The sequence below is a fragment of the Lodderomyces elongisporus genome, chromosome 2 (assembly GCF_030384665.1).
Source record: "Lodderomyces elongisporus chromosome 2, complete sequence".
In the NCBI taxonomy this organism is placed as follows: domain Eukaryota; kingdom Fungi; phylum Ascomycota; class Pichiomycetes; order Serinales; family Debaryomycetaceae; genus Lodderomyces; species Lodderomyces elongisporus.
This window is the reverse complement of record NC_083674.1, coordinates 766,700-783,284: the sequence shown is the minus strand read 5'-3', so window position 1 is coordinate 783,284 and position 16,585 is coordinate 766,700. Positions and strand designations below refer to the sequence as shown.

General features: G+C 36.2%; 6 protein-coding genes across 6 annotated transcripts; 2 read left to right on the top strand and 4 right to left on the bottom strand. All coding sequences in view use genetic code 12, as the record gives it.

The window, feature by feature from the left end:
- Positions 1-3,678: 3,678 nt before the first annotated feature.
- PVL30_001593 (uncharacterized protein) lies at positions 3,679-5,739 on the bottom strand (the record flags this gene model as incomplete). Its single annotated transcript, XM_061119242.1, has 2 exons — positions 3,679-5,645; positions 5,715-5,739. 2 exons carry the CDS (start codon positions 5,737-5,739, stop codon positions 3,679-3,681), a joined length of 1,992 nt encoding a protein of 663 aa, XP_060975225.1.
- A 946-nt stretch (positions 5,740-6,685) lies between these two features.
- Positions 6,686-7,960, bottom strand: OTU1 (ubiquitin-specific protease otu1; the record flags this gene model as incomplete). Its single annotated transcript, XM_001526743.1, has 1 exon — positions 6,686-7,960. One exon carries the CDS (start codon positions 7,958-7,960, stop codon positions 6,686-6,688), a length of 1,275 nt encoding a protein of 424 aa, XP_001526793.2.
- A 506-nt stretch (positions 7,961-8,466) lies between these two features.
- Positions 8,467-8,994, bottom strand: BUD20 (Bud site selection protein 20; the record flags this gene model as incomplete). The annotated part of the gene is made up of 1 exon (XM_001526742.1): positions 8,467-8,994. The coding sequence occupies one exon, from the start codon at positions 8,992-8,994 to the stop codon at positions 8,467-8,469; it is 528 nt and encodes a 175-aa protein (XP_001526792.2).
- Positions 8,995-11,747: 2,753 nt separating this feature from the next.
- Positions 11,748-12,257, top strand: PVL30_001590 (uncharacterized protein; the record flags this gene model as incomplete). The annotated part of the gene is made up of 1 exon (XM_001526740.1): positions 11,748-12,257. The coding sequence occupies one exon, from the start codon at positions 11,748-11,750 to the stop codon at positions 12,255-12,257; it is 510 nt and encodes a 169-aa protein (XP_001526790.2).
- Positions 12,258-13,341: 1,084 nt separating this feature from the next.
- On the top strand, positions 13,342-14,100 carry PMM1 (Phosphomannomutase 1; the record flags this gene model as incomplete). The annotated part of the gene is made up of 1 exon (XM_001526739.1): positions 13,342-14,100. The coding sequence occupies one exon, from the start codon at positions 13,342-13,344 to the stop codon at positions 14,098-14,100; it is 759 nt and encodes a 252-aa protein (XP_001526789.1).
- Positions 14,101-14,361: 261 nt separating this feature from the next.
- PVL30_001588 (uncharacterized protein) lies at positions 14,362-16,497 on the bottom strand (the record flags this gene model as incomplete). The annotated part of the gene is made up of 1 exon (XM_001526738.2): positions 14,362-16,497. One exon carries the CDS (start codon positions 16,495-16,497, stop codon positions 14,362-14,364), a length of 2,136 nt encoding a protein of 711 aa, XP_001526788.2.
- Between the last annotated feature and the right edge of the window lie 88 nt (positions 16,498-16,585).

Genomic DNA, 16,585 nt, shown 5'->3' with positions numbered 1-16,585 from the left:
TCTATACAATTTCCTTTTATTCCAAAAAAGACTCTTTTTGGTTCTCTTTTGTCATTTGCTTTATAGACTGAAAAGAGGAGGAAGAAGAAGAAGAAGAAGAAGTGTTTGTTTGATACATACCTTTGCTAAACGAGTAAAAAAAGATTCTTCAATCAAACGAATGAATTTATTTCTGAAGAGTCCTCTTTTAGTTTAAAGATGTAGTTGTTTGGTATAATGATGATAATAAACGGGAAGGGGTGGGAGGTGGTTTGGTCGGTAAGTAAGAAGGTTTTGTAAAAGAAGAAAAGGTTGAAAGAAAAAAAAGAAAAGAAAAAATTGGAAAATCTAGAGCAAGTGAGGATTGTTGGAAATTTTGATTTTGTTGCAACAAAAGTTTGAAAACTCGAGATTGATTCTTGAACCTGAAATTGGAGGCTTGCGTTTCTTACAGCACTTTCACTTTCACTTTCACCTTCACCTTCACTCTGCAAATTTAAAAAAATTTTGAATTTTTAATTTAAAAAAAAATAAAAAAAATAAAAAAAAAAAAGGAGGAATAAAAAGTAGTAATAATAGGGAAGAACAAAAACTAAAACTAAAACCAAAAAAAAAAATAATAAAAAAAAAAAAAAAAATTTAAATTTAAATTTAAATTTATATTCACACTACTATTCAAATGTACAGTGTATAATTAATCTATATAATGTAAAAAAAAAAAAAAATAGAACAAAATCAGAAATCGGAAACAAAAAGAAATTAGAAAAGGAAAAGGAACAGGAATAAGAATTAAGCATTGACTAATTAACACGAAGGAATCAAAACCCATCATGAATTCGTGTATCCTACATCTGCTGTGTGTACTTGAAAAAGGGCACGTACTTAGTGCATCTTGGTGGATACACACCATATGCCAAACGCAGTATTGAGAGTCTACACAGAGCTTGTATGGTTTGTACCTTGAGCTATATGAAAAAGAGACAGTAACAACAACAACAACAACAACAACAAAAACAAAGCAAAAGATTAAGTGATTAAAAGTGATCTCTATATCTACATATAGACAGATACAGAATACAGAATACAGAATACTTTGTTAGTAAGCATTAACGGAAGGAAAGAAAAGGGGGGTGGATTGCGCGAGTGGAGGTAAATGTGAAGGTGGAACTGATTTTGGGATAAGGAGATTAGGTATATGGAAAAGGGAAAAGGAAAGAAAGAGGTTTGTGAAGAGGGTTGTGAGAATGAGTTATCTTTCAAGATGAAGAGCCTTGGAAAAAATCCCTTTGATTTTGTGATTTGCTTTCTAGGGGCTGTGATTGCTGAAACATTGTATATTGTATGTCTATTGTATGTATATTGTATGTATATTGTATGTATATTGTATTTATATTTTTTTCGCGTTTTAAAGAGCTCTTACACAATCAAGGCTCTATTATTTAATTTAATATTCATTTTTACCCGCGACTCCTTATATCGTTTGAAATAGAATTCAATATATTGTGTCAAGTTTTACAATTCGACTCGTTCTTATAGGAGAAAACAATTTGTGTATGGTTGTGATTGTGGATGTGGATGTGGTTTCAATGGCAATGGTTGATTGTTGCCACTATAGTACATTGCCCAACTTGTATGTAACTGACTAATATATGTGCGCCACCTAACAATCTTCTACCCAAACCATTCATTTACTTTCCCTGCTTTTACATACACAAACATTCACACACACATTAGAGAGCAAATAATTTATATGGAAGGGGAGGCTCGGGTAAGAAAAGCTTTCCCAACCAAGTTTACCACACTTACTATCAGACGCCTGATGCGACATATTTTTTTTTTTTGCTTCTGTTTCTACTTCTGTCTCTGCTTTTTCTTCTTACCAATGTCTAATGTTTGAATTTCCTTATATGCCAAATGTGTTATTGTAGACAAATCCACACGACGCGTTAAGGATCAGAATCTTATTACACTGCAAAGTTATAGAGCATCGGAGAGCTACCATCCCAGTCTTCAGTTTTTTTTTTTGAACCAAACAGAAAATGATAAAATAAGTGTAGAAAAAAATTGGTAATACAATTATGCATTACTTCTAAAACAAAGGCAATTAATTAATCAATTGAAATAAAAGTAAAAGAAAAAAAAAGATCAAATAATGCTACAGAAGACACAACTTGTGTAAGAGAGTTGCTCGAGGAGGAAAAGCAAAAAATGCAAAATTGAAACTTCAGTGGTTAAAAAAAAAAATACTAAAAGAGAAAAAGAGAAAAAAGAAAACAAGAAACAAAAAGAGATTGAGCTAAGCCATGGCAAGTAAAGAATTAAAAAGTAAGAGAGAAAGAGAGAAAGAGAAAAAGATATTCACGCGTCTTGTGATTCGAAAGGACTTGGAATACTACTTTATTTCGTGTATATTGAGTGAATCCCGTCCTCTCTCTCCTTCCCTGTCGGCTGGTACGGAAATTACCCATTTTCTTTTCTTTCTTTTATTTTATTTTATTTTATTTTAAAAGAAAGGAAGAAATGCAAGGTCGTCATATTGATGGTAATTTTTATTTCCCTATCTACCCTTTTCCTCCTTTCCCCCTTTGTGGGTTGGTTGAATAATATTGCAATTATATGACAACTGACTTTTATCTGTATATCCGGTTTGCTTACTCTTTCTTTTTTATTGTGTTTTTATTGTATTTTTTTCTTTTTTTTTTTTTGGAGTGAGAAAAAAAAGACTCACAACAGAGGTGGCAGTATGCTATGGGTATACACCTACACCTAATCACTCTCTGTTTTCTATAATCCTTTCCTATCTTTGGCATAGACATATTAAAGTATTATAGTTTCTAAAAATAGGAATTCTGTCAATTACCACACAGAGTAATATATATATATATATAAAAGGGAAAAAAGAAATACAACTTTCCTCGAAAGAGAAAATTCAGTAGAACAAAATTGACAGTTTCCAAAAAAGAAATTAAAAAGAAAAAAAGAAATATATATTCGTTATAGTTGCTATCTCTCCTTTTTTTTATATTTTATTTTATTTTATTTTCTTTTATTCGTGCTGCCAACTTCCGTTTTTGTATCGTTTAATTCTCAAAAGGGGGGAATCCTTGTGACAAGGTACACTACCTGGTACTTTGGTAGCGTAATAGAGGTCAAATCACACTACCAAATATATTTTATTTCTATTTTTTTCAAATTAAATAAAAAAACAAAACAATTGGAATAAAAGAAGTAGATTTGATTAGCGATGGTTGATAAGATATGAAATCAAAGATTGGAAATCACCAATAAACCAATTTTAAGCATTGTTTGAGGTCTATGGTTGCTTATCACTTGTCACTTGCCGTTTTCAAATCTAATATGTAAGCAACTAAACACTTTTTCTACTTATGCGATTGTAGATTCTCACATTCTCACATTCTCACATTCTCACATTCTTTTTCTTCAAATTTTCGCAGCAAATTATAACAAATTTAATACAAATAAATAAAAGCAAAGAGAAATTGAAAATAATTCAAAAGAAAATGGATGAAATTCAAAACTTTAATGTGCATCCACATATTCAGTTTCTTTCAATTCCAAATTGCAGATTCTAAATTACACATTTTTCCTTTTTCCTTTTTCCTTTTCTCTTTTCTTTATTCTTTTCCCTTTTATTTTTTTTGGTTTAACGAAACAATCTTCTATTCTATACACTGTATTCTATTCACTCCAACCTAAAGTCTGCAACTCACCTCTAATCTCTTCCTCCTTAGAAATCTTAATCACTTGGGTATCTTCCAAAGTCTCACCACCAGCTTGTTTCATCTTCAATTGTTCAATGGCCCTCAACTTCTTCAATAAAGACCTAATCTTCTTCTCCTCTAATGATGCAACACCTCCCAATACAGCACCACCTGCTCCACCAGCTGCTGGTTGCGATTCAGCTACAACTGATGACTTATGCTGTTTAGCATCCTCAATCGTGCTAGTATTTGTATTTGCATTTGCATTAGCATTTGCATTTGGAGTTGGAGTTGGCGACGACTCTTTACCCTTTTTCGCCTCTCTCTTTTTTCTATTCTTTGCAGCAGCTTTACTCTCCTTCTCAACCACTGGCGCTGCACCAGGAACAATCCTCTGTCTGGTTGCAAAAGAACTGTTACCACCACCAGCACCACCATTTCTTGACAATCCTGGTGGTGGTGGCGACGATGTGGCCGCAGTTGCAATATTACCTCTCATGCTGTTCTCAAGTTCTCTTTGATACAATGTTGTAGCAGAAGCACTAGCTGCTGCACCACTACCACGAGCATGCGGTGGACGATATGCACCAGCGGGCTTCTTTGCTGCCGCATTGGCCAAAGCATCTCTCTTTGCCGTGTACTCTTTTGTAGACTCATGTGCTTCCGGCGCTGCTTCCAAAGTACGCAATGCCGGAAACAATGCCAAATCTTGCGGTTTCCACCCAATGGCAAAAAGCTCTTGATACTCCTTCATAAAAATGAGTTTCCCACTAGCATGCCACACTTTCAAACCATTATCGACTCTCAACCTCGGCGACGTCGTAGCAGTCAAAATAAATCTTCCACACGGCGACCATTCACAAACCGAGGTGTTTGTAGCCTCAAAAGTGACAACCTTGGCAAACTTGTTTTGACGGTCATACACATCAACAGTACCCTGCAAATTACCAAATCCAGCAACGAGAACAAATTTGGCATGTGGAGAGTACATAATAGTGTTTCTTGGCGCCGTGGGCAAAGAGTGGATAGCATTACCTCTGGCATCAAAAAATGTAGTCTCAGAAGGCATGTACCCATACGATACAGCAAATTCTCTCGCCGTTGGTGACCAGGTGATATCATGGATTGGTCCTTCCTTTTGCAAGTCGATTCTAGAGTCATATGAACCGGCAATACCCAACAAATAAAGATTGGTCTCACCATAGTATGACTTGTTAGACGTGTCGTGATCCGTAGAAGCTAATGCCAACAATGCAGTACCCAAGGTATTCCATTTCAATTGACATCTCTCAGCCTTGAAAAAGTTCTTGGAACAGATTGGCTGGTTGAAATTGGGAATGTTGTAGATATACACACTTGCAGGCTTACCCGATTTCTCAGGTATAAATATTGCTATGCTTGGATTCTTACCAGGGGAGATTTGGAAATTTTGAAACGTGGCCTTGGCGTCATTGAGCTTATACTTGTATGTAGGCTGGTTGATGTTGATCTTTGACGTGCCATTGGCATCGATTTCAAAAAACTGAATCTCACGATTGTTCAATCCGCGACAAAACAAAGTTTCTTCACTTGTGAATTGTGGTCTCCATCCATTTTGATGCCTCACACTCCATTCGGCAATCACCGTTTTGGTGTTGACGTTGAACACTTTGAGGTTGTCATTCCAAACACCGCTTTCCTTATTCAACTGGATAGGTTTACACCAAAGACACAAGTAGGTACCCTTGGGAGAAAAATGAATGTCAAATACTTCAGGAATCTCAATACGATGGTACAATTGCGCTTGGGCAGAAGTATCCAATATCACAACCTCGTTTGGTTGTGTATATGCAAAGAACTTACCGTTACTCGAATATAAAGCAGCTCTGCATTCTGCCAGAGCTTTGGGACTCGGCGTAATGTCCTTGTAGTCTTGCACGAGCTCGACTGATCTAGGAAGACGACCTAGAGGTAAACAGTTAGTATTGGGTCCATTAGTCTCGACAACTCTTACAGATTTTTGAAAATACATACAGAAGAATTCAGTTGATTTTGACATGTCCAAAAACTCTATTGATGATTGAATAATAGGGAGAGGGACAATACAAAAAGAAGGAAAGAATTGTGTATATATGTATATGCGTGGGGGGGGGAGGGTGTCTATCTATCTCCGTCCTTTAAGTGAATGTCTGTGTTTTACAACAATGCTTTCAATGTCGACAGAATCTAGCTGGGATGTATGTTACAAATTGAAGATTCTTTGTTTCAATTCTTGATCTTCTCGGTTTGAAAATCAAACAGTAGGAGAGCATTATAAAAAGAAAAAAAAAAAAAAAAAATTAAAGAAGCAAAATACAGAGAATGAAAAAAAAAAAACAAAAAAAAAAAAATTTGAGACGTAACCTCAACGTGACGAGACGGATATATGTGTGTACGAGAGTGTGCGTGGGTGTGGCAAAGGGAGAGAATGGTTGCAGTGCAGTGCAAAAATGAATCTCCGCCACTATAAATATCGTCTTCTTTCGGATCGTGCAACTGAGCCGCTTATTGATGAGAGAGAGAGGGAGAGAGAGGGAGAGAGAGGGAGAGAGAGGGAGAGAGAGGGAGAGAGAGAGGGTGGAGTTACGAATTTTAATTTTTGTGGGTAAATCAATTACTAGAGGAAACTTTTTTCATTCAAAGAAGAAGATGAAGAAGAAAAGAAAGAAAAACAAATGCACATTATAATTTTTTAACAAATTGAAGATGTAAATTTATAAAACACATAACAAACTAACAGAAGTCAACGTTTGTTGCAAAAAGTGTTGGTGTTTGTGTTGATTGAAACTGACTTTTACATTTTGACCAAAAGTATTGTTTCTCCAGTCTTTTTTCTTTTCTTTTCTTTCCAATTTTTCTTTTTCAATTGAATTTCTTTTTATTCTTTTTTTCTTTTAAATTGAAGATGAAGAGACATAGTGAAGAAAATAACTATTCTCGAAAAATGACCGCAGACTATTCCTGATTCATTTTCCAGTCTTTTTCACCTCGCCAAAGTTTAAGTGGCCAGTCTGTTCTGCATGCTTAGAAGCACCAACCTCACCAACCAAAACCAGGTAACAATCCAAACATCGCACTCTAAATGTGGTTGTGTTTGTACTGTAGTCTCTTTCCTGTAACAATTTACAAAGTTTTTCACTGGCTTTCAATATGGCTGTCTCTTCATCTCGTTCACCTCGTTCGTCTAGATCATCTCCCGCTTTCTTTGCTTTACTTTCTTCATATTTTGTGGGTTCTTCTCCTATGTGACCATTTTCGTCCTTTTCCTCTTCTTCACCACTCCCATTTCGACGTCCACCTATTCTCCATTTGCATTGATCCAGCTCTTTATCAGTTGTATTCAAGTTTGCATTCATTGCAAAAACATCGTAATGAATACCACTATATATCAACACAATGAACTCCTTAGGTTTCTTGCTTTCATTTTCTATTTGTATAAAATTTCCCAGTTCGATATCAATACAGGTTATCCGCACATCAAACCAGTCTGCAAGTATCCCCAATTCAATCGCACCACCCCAACTATCTTTTTTCAAGATCCATTCGCAATACTCTTGTCTAGGTCGACCGAGTACCGCTTCCGAGTAAAGTACAGGGTCTTTTTCAATGTAGCTAACGACAACTTGTCTAAGATCAGATGGCGGTGAAAATGTTTGATATGAATTGGCGCCTGAAAGTGCGTATGATATGGAGTTGAATAGACATGAATTGTCATCGGGAATATTTCGTAGAATCAAGTATTTTTGAAGAGAATCAATATATACTGAGGGTATATCTTCTTTTGTATCTGCCTTTTTCATAGGCGGTTGGTTTAGCGAAGATGTTGATGTTGATTCTGATGGAGTCAGTGCAGATGATGTTATTTGCTGCTGCTGCTGCTGCTGCTGTTGTTGTTGTTGTTGTTGTTGTTGTTGTTGCTGCAATTGATAGTACTGCAGAGTCATATCTGCATTCTGAATATCCTCCAGGATGTCTGGAGTTGACTTTCGTTTTAAACTAGCAAATGATATAAGTAACTGATCACCATCCTTTATACCCTTATCAAATATGGTTTCCTTGACGCCAAAGCTTAGTTGGAGCGGTTTCGGCGGAAACCCAGTTTTTATAGACGAGACAACTTCGGATACATCTTCATGAAGTTCTTTGTTTAGCTGCAACTCAGATAGAAAATCCTTGAACAAATGGTCCTTGTCAACATTGATTGTTTTTATGCCTTGACTAGATTTTAGTTTGAGTCTCATTTCTTTAGAATTTCAAAAAGGGTTATTTGCAGGTTCAACGGCAGTGGCAGGTATAGTACGAGTAGATGTATAAAAGGTGCAGCACGGACTTTTCGATTGTCAAGAATGGAGAACAGAAAGTGCGCGATATCGAACTTGCGCTTCAAAGTTTATGCGGAGACTTAACCATTCTTAATGAAAAGAGACATCACATTTTCAAGCCGCACAGAGTGTCACTTTCTTATAACTGAAGACCTCCTGGTACATTCTACACACAAATCAAAAATTTGATAAAGTTCCTAAAAATAACTGATTCTTCACAAATATAATGTTTACTGATTTGTTAGAGTGTTGATGGAATATAAACTCTACATCTTTATTTTTTCTCATCGATTAATTTCACATAACGTCGTTACATTAAAAGTCACAAAAGATAAAACATATAAAAAAAAGATCAAAAGATCAAAAGATTAAAGATGGGGAAAAGAAAATTAAACAAACATGGAAATGAACTCCTGCTGATATAATCACTCTGTCATTTCAACTTCCACTACTTGTTTGACCTCGCCAGGAGGGTTCAACAGTGTAGTTTCACCTGTTGCCTCTTGATTTTGCTTTAAAAACTCTTCAGAAGGCACACCTGTGATAATCGCATCCAAATTATCCTTCTTTTGATTATTGACTAAGTCATATGCTACTTTATTTTCGTTCTTGAATTGTTCCAATTGCTTATACTTCTCGACGCTTTCCATAAATTTCAACATATTGACACCGCTGGCAGCTTCTGCTTCCAATGGAGTATACGGCCTTTCTTTCAAAATCTTAACCCTTCTTTTGTGGATCTTGGATTTTTGGTGACGATCTAGACTTATCTGGTTCTCAAAGTATTTCGCACATTCAACGCAGTAATATTGGCCCAACCCAGGTTTATATTCATCTAATGGCTGATTCTTGAGTTTATTTATCGATTCAGTTGTTGCTAGATCATCATAGATGAGATCTAAGTCTCTGGTTCTTCTCTTGGTCTTATACCTTTTAACACTGTATCTACCCATTTTCCAATTCTACTAATTCGTATGATCAATATATTAATATATATGTATATGTTTGTATGTATATTCAATTTTGAGTAGTGTACCGCTATATCTTAATGAATTAATAGGTAATTCGTAAATCGATTGGTATATAGTTACAAATGTAGGCTCTTGATAAGATAATTGAATCGGCTATCAAGTGCGATGAGCTCAAGCTTGTGCTTAGGTTAATGCTTACACATATATTATTTTAGCAGTGCCATCCCATGTCATGTCATACCATGTCTTGCGGCGCGGTACTGTATAGTATAGTACAATGCAATGCAATGAGATGTGGTGCGTATATATTTTTTCCATTAGGTTTAGAGACCCATCTCACGTGATTATGGTGGATGGCAGATTAGTAATCACATTTTTTCTCACAAAGTGCGCTCCTTGGTCGCAGGTAGTCAGCCAAAATATCTCTGGAAAAATAAAAGTGACCTACGAAGCTTTGATAGAGTCCTTTTGAACACATCAAAGATCAAACAAAGGTATGTTGACCAAACAACCATCTACAGACAAAAGAAGGATATCGCAATGAGCCGGAAAAGAGAGGAGAATACAAGAAAAGAGTGGCTGTGAATCAAAGATTGGAAAAGGGAAGAAGAGGCTGGCCTACAAACAACAGCATGATATGGGAATAAAGTCAGTCAAAATTTTTTTTTTTTTACTTTGCAGAATGTGCAAATGAGACATTGCTTGCATGTAGACGAAAAAAAAATTGATTTGTCATCATAGTCATTGCTACAGTAATCGAACTTGGGGAAATAATTTCAAACACGTACCACTGATTCACACTCTTCCTATAAATACTTTTTTGGTTGCCACCATTTCCTCCATTCTTTTGTCTTTCTTAGTTTTCACTCAAGTATACTAACAATTTTTTTCAAGACAAAATGGCTAGAAGACCTGCTAGATGTTACAGATACTGTAAGAACAAGCCTTACCCAAAGTCTAGATACAACAGAGCTGTTCCAGATGCCAAGATCAGAATCTACGATTTAGGTAGAAAGAAGGCTCCAGTTGATGAGTTCCCATTGTGTATCCACTTGGTCTCTAACGAGTTGGAGCAATTGTCATCAGAAGCTTTGGAAGCTGCACGTATCTGTGCTAACAAATATATCACCAAGATCTCTGGTAGAGATTCATTCCACTTGAGAGTCAGAGTGCACCCATTCCACGTTTTGCGTATCAACAAGATGTTGTCATGTGCCGGTGCAGATAGATTGCAACAAGGTATGAGAGGTGCTTGGGGTAAACCACATGGTTTGGCTGCTAGAGTTTCTATCGGTCAAATTATCATGTCTGCTAGAACCAAGGACTCCAACAAGGATGTTGTTATCGAAGGTTTGAGAAGAGCTAGATACAAGTTCCCAGGTCAACAAAAGATCATTATCTCAAAGAAATGGGGTTTCACACCATTGAACAGAGAGGATTACGTTGTCAAGAAGAACAACGGTGAAGTTTTGGACGATGGTGCTTACGTCAAGTTCTTGTCAAGAAAAGGTAACTTGGAAGAGAACTTGAAGCAATTCCCATACTTCCAATACAACGCTTAAGTGTGTTGAGAAAGTGTGTAGCTTTTGAGAATTCCTTTTTTTTTTATCTTCTTTTTCTTACATTGGAGAAGAAAGTGAAAAAAATATAAAAAAATTAAACCTATATTTGTAAAGCAAACATGCCTTTATTACATGTAGAATAGTTTATTAGTCTCTGAAACCATACAAATCATTTGTGATTTTTTAGTAGCAAAAAGGTTTGTGATTTTCGTTACTTTGACAAGTTGATTTATCAGTTAATCTGTTTTGAATGGAGGAGCCAAGGCGAAGAGGGCGAAGGGGACAAGGAGGGCGAGAAGAACTAAAGAGGATGTAATGTTAAAGGACGATGCAAGCTATAAATTTTTTCAAGTAACAGGGCCTCGTCACGAACGTTCTGTTGAGTGATTTATTCTGTAAATGTTTATACATTATCATTAAAGAGTATTTAATTTATCACATGCTCGCAACCCAGGATCTGCCACAATAGCACTGGCAAACTCCGATCTCTAATAGTATAGATCATCATCTTTTCCATAACTGTAACCACAAGCACTCCAGATATCTCTTTCAAAAATTTACGCATCGAGTATTCAAACGGGAGACAGGAACATTCTTTCGTTTCTGGTTGTATTGATGAATAAGTTGTTTCCCCACACATTCACATCCACTTTCATAAAGAAACATACACATACAGACACAACACACACACACACACACAACTATAAGTGATATACATCCACACACTTACTCAAGTCCTGATCGACTCAATTGATTTAAATCAAACAATCAAAGCAAGTATCGTCAAACCCTGCCACTTTTTCTTTTGAATTTGTATATATATATATATATACATATTAATTTTTTTCTTCTTCTTCTTATTATTATTTTCTCGTCATTTTTGAGCATTCTTTTTCTTCCCCCAATCTTCAGGTCTGACAAGACCCTCTTGTTTCCAAACAGCAAGCAGCAACACAACTCAATTGGTTGAGTAATAAGCATCATACCGACAACAAGTTTTACAACAATAATAGCAGCACTTTAACCTACACCTACAAACTCCCTCCCGCCCCCCAATATCTCACCTTCGCGCTTAAGCCTAATATACTCCTTCTAGTTCATTATCAGAAGATAAAAAACAAACATACAGACAAACAAACAAACAAATAAACTAGCTAACAAACATAAAGCACAATGAATGGTGACAATATTACGGGAAACGAGCCATGGAACGAATTGTCATCGCCAGAGTCGGAATTCAATCTAATCGATTCAGGAGCTCGAAACTCACGCAGTCGCACACAATCTACTAATCCATTTCGCTTAGATGAACTAGAAAATGAGAACACTCCAGCATTGGAGAAAGGTACAGCGATAGTCGAAGAACTGGATTCTCATAGGTGTATCATAAGGGCATTGCTGTTTGTGGGGTACGCAGTCACAACAATACTTTTCTACATAATTATATACCTCCATTATTTTGCAGTTCGATTCAGTTATGACGAAGAAACAGCAATGAGTATGCTTGACGGAGTGTTTAGAGCACAGGAAAGATCAATCGACAATTATCACAAGAGATTAAAGCGTGCAGAGGAAGCCACAGCCGCAACCGCAGCCGCAGCCACCACTGCTGAAACGTCAACTGTTTCTGGATTTACAGGGGAAACTCTTGACCATGGTGGCGACCCTCCACATTATCGTTGATGTTACAGCAGGTTAGTAATCAGCTTTTTCGTTTCTTTTTTTTTCTCATTCATTCATTCATTCTTTTTCATTCTTTTTCATTCTTTTCCTTTTATGTATAGATTTCGTATAATAATTGACATTTTCTTTGGTTTGACTGGATAATTGTATTTTTGCGTAGATTCCTAATTTCAAAGTAATTGTGAAACGAGATAATAAATCCACATCGAATGAAAGGAAAGAGTTATTAGCAAGTGTTTCCAGTATCTGATAAACTTAGTTGTCGGTATATTTTTCGACTCTTTTTCTATCTACTGTTTTTTTTTATCTTTGTTAAACATAAAATCCTTTACAAAACAAAGTGAATGGTCTTTGAACTAGACCGGGATGTACTTTCGCCAATTTGACGAGACGCGATTTTCTAAATTTTTTTTTTTTTTTCCACCTTCTCTTTCATTCATTTGTGTTTTCTGTTTATTTTCATTTCAAATTTTTTATTTTATTCTTACTCTACTACTTTTAAGGAGCTAGTATTAATTACACAGACCAAAAAATTTGACTAAAACTTGGTTCAAAAATCTTGTTAAAGAGATGCTACAACATCTTCAAAGACAGATTGAAGTAAAAGTAACACGTGCTATTACTTTGTTGACAAAGTATAGATTGTTTTGTGTGTGCGGATGAGAAGTGGCTAGAACGATGCGTGTTTGTATACAATCCTCTATTTGACTCTGTATATGTTTCTGTACTCTTTACACACTATTCACGACGCGAATGATAGATTAGCAAAAGACACGTTTTATCAAGATGTGGACGCCGCCTTGCAAATTTATTATTATTATAAATTTTTATTTTATTTTATTTTATTTTTCTTTATTTTTTTTGGTACAAAACACCGAAGTGACATTATTACAATCTGTTCTTTTCGTTTTTCGTTTTTCGTTTTTCGTTTTTCCATATTCTTTTTTTTTAAGGTACCAAAAAAATTACCCATATTATTTTCCTCTCTTTTTTCTTTTCTTTTCTTCTTCTTCTTCTTCTTCTTTCCTCTTTGTCCATTCAATCTTATAATTGTATTGTTTCATAGCTACATATTCTGTTCATAATGTCATTTTCAAGCAAAGAAGATCCATCCACTTTAGTCCTTTTCGATGTTGACGGTACTTTAACCCCAGCTAGACTCACAATCTCCGAGGAGATGAAACAAAAACTTGAGAAGTTGCGTTCGAAAGTCGTTATTGGGTTTGTTGGTGGTTCAGATCTTTCCAAGCAGGTTGAACAGTTGGGTCCTAATGTGTTGAATGACTTTGACTACTGTTTCAGTGAAAATGGATTGACTGCTTACAAATTGGGTAAGCAATTGGCTTCTCAATCATTTATCAACTGGCTCGGCGAAGACAAGTACAACAAGTTGGTGAAATTTATTTTGCGTTATTTGTCAGACATTGACATTCCAATCAGAAGAGGTACTTTTATCGAATTTAGAAACGGTATGATCAATGTATCCCCTGTCGGTAGAAATGCTTCAACTCAAGAAAGAAACGATTTCGAAGCTTTTGACAAAATCCATCATATCAGAGAGAAATTGGTTGATGCATTGAGAGAAAACTTTAAGGACTTTGGCTTGACTTACTCTATTGGTGGTCAAATCTCCTTTGATGTCTTCCCAACTGGTTGGGACAAGACCTACTGTTTGCAACACGTTGAAAGCGAAGGTTTCAAAAACATTCACTTTTTTGGTGACAAGTCATACAAGGGTGGTAATGATTACGAAATCTACGAAGACCCAAGAACCATTGGTCACGCCGTTAACTCACCTGCAGACACCATCAAGATCTTGAACGAGCTTTTCAAATTGAATTAGAAAACAAAAAGAGAGAGAGAAAAAGAACAAAAAAAAAAAATAGGAAGAGAACTTTATAGAGAGTCGAGTTTACGGTGAATGATTTAGAATTACTCATTTTTCTTTTCTTTTTTTTTTTTACCCTCCACCTCCACTTTAAGACTTTATTTTCTCCTGTTATTATTAATATTACCATCATTCTCATTTTTTTTTTCCAAAATTTTGATACAATTGTGCATTATAGATAGATAGGTATACATATATTTACAAACTACACTTCTCTCACTTTTTACTATAATAGATTACCGATGCATCATCTCCAGCAACTATAACTTGATCGACAATCGATTTGCGACCGTCCTTGTGGTTTTCAAATAGTTGCAATCTCTGAGTATTGACATCCTTGATGGCTTTAGCGAGACTCAATTTGTCGGTTCCGTCGCTGGGCTCGAGAAGTCTTGGCAATTTTGTCGGTTTGCAATTCTTGACTTTTTTACCATTACCGTGTTGTCCAAAGTCGTTTGCACCTACAGCAAACACATCCTTGCACTCACCAGCATTATCAAGCGTAATAAATGCATGATTACTTCCTGCAGAAATGTCCTTAATTCCTATATTCTTAACAGAGTTTATATTTTCATCAAACTCCTGCAAGCCGGTCAAAGATTTCATAATCTCCGGGTATGAGCATACTTGCATATATCTTCCACCACCCAATTGACCACTGATACCACTTCCAAAACTCAAAATTATATCTTGATCATCGTAGCTAACAACCACATAGCTTGTATCATTACTGGCCAAAACTTTTTTCAATTGGAAATGATCTTCCCTAGTCTTTTTTGCAACAGTGTTTCTACAGATTCGTTTATAATCATCCTTATCAAGCACTTTCTTTGGAATCGGCTTATACTTTGTAGTATTGGAATCGCCACATTGTCCAAACGAATTGTCACCCCACGTCCATATATTACCTTGCTTATCAGCAACGATGTTGTAATTTGCACCACTAGCAATGTTGGTGAAAGTTCGTGGTGAAAGAACTTTGTTGTTGCTAATATCATTGACAGCTGTAGCACCACTGCCATTACCAATACTACTGGTAATCACTTCATTGTTCAACAATGGCAAATCAATCACTTCATTAACTGCAATGGTTCTATTGTCAAAGGGAGAATAGCTAGGACCAAATTGGCCACGATTATCTGGTTTCTTTGATGTGTTAACCACAGAGACTTGACCAAATTTGTCAAGCAAAAGCAAATGGTGGGCACCTGCTTTCAAGTCCTTGATATTTGACGCATTTAGTTTATTGCAATGATGTGTTTTCAACAATCCAAGCCAGTTTCTCTTTAACATTGGCAAGAAACCTTCGGCATCAGCTCTTGGGGTATACAAAACTTCTCCATTGTTGGCGAGGAAATAGAGAAAGTCATTGCTTCCAACAACTTTTTCAACTTTCGATGGTAATTTTATGTGATTGAGTTTTCCACTTCCACTTTCGACACCAGCACCAGCACCAGTACTAGAACCAGCACCGGCACCAGATCCACGACGGTTTTTCTTCCATTCATATACGTTGCCATCATCGGTGACAGCCACAATTTGTCCTTTGCCAACAAGTACATCTTTTAGATACATTCCATCAAATGCCGGTATTCTTATAGGTATTTTGACATTATCGCCGAAATAGTAAACTCCTGGTACTTGCCTTGAGTTTTGCATTGTTGCTAAATTTTTGTCACTCAATTCTTTTTCCAATTTTTCTGCTAAATGTTTCGATCCTTTTGTATTTGACTGGTGAGCCGATTTTTGCAAACTTTCTTCCACTGCATCATCATTCATATCCCCATATGTATATTTCAGCATTACTCGGTTTTTTATAGATCCGTAGTTCATAAATGTCTGATGTGCAACAACAATTCCCAAAAGTGCAGCAAGTCCAAGAAACACACCTTTGATCCGCTCATTGAATTCATATCTCTTGTGTTTTTTACCTTGGTTGGCAAGAAATTCTTGGTGAAGTTTATGGAGTAGCTCACGATACTCGGGAGAGCCCGGACGATGTTGGAGAAGGCGGGGGTCTTGCTCGATTATGGCATTGACATCGAGGATCTCATCTTCTTGTGGCGAAATCCTTCTTGACCTCTCATTTTCTTCAAGTACTTTACTCTGGTTGGCATTGGTATTGGCCTGGTCTTTTATTGTTTCAGGGTGGTCACCCTTTTTGAAATCTGTGACCTTGTCTTCCAAGTGATCAAAATTGTAACCATAATTGTACTTTGTTTTCTGGTTATTAAACTTTTCAATGTCAGAATATTTGTCGTTGCTCGTAGAGTTATATCGACAGATAACAACCCTGTTTCTTAAAAGAGCACGAAGATGTAGTGGCGCTATCCTTACTGGGCGCGTAATCATTTTTCATATAAGGTCTTGGGGAGCTTTTGCAATAGGTGAAGAACAGGTTGTTTAAAGGGGATGTAGCGGTTCAACTTTTTTATATGTA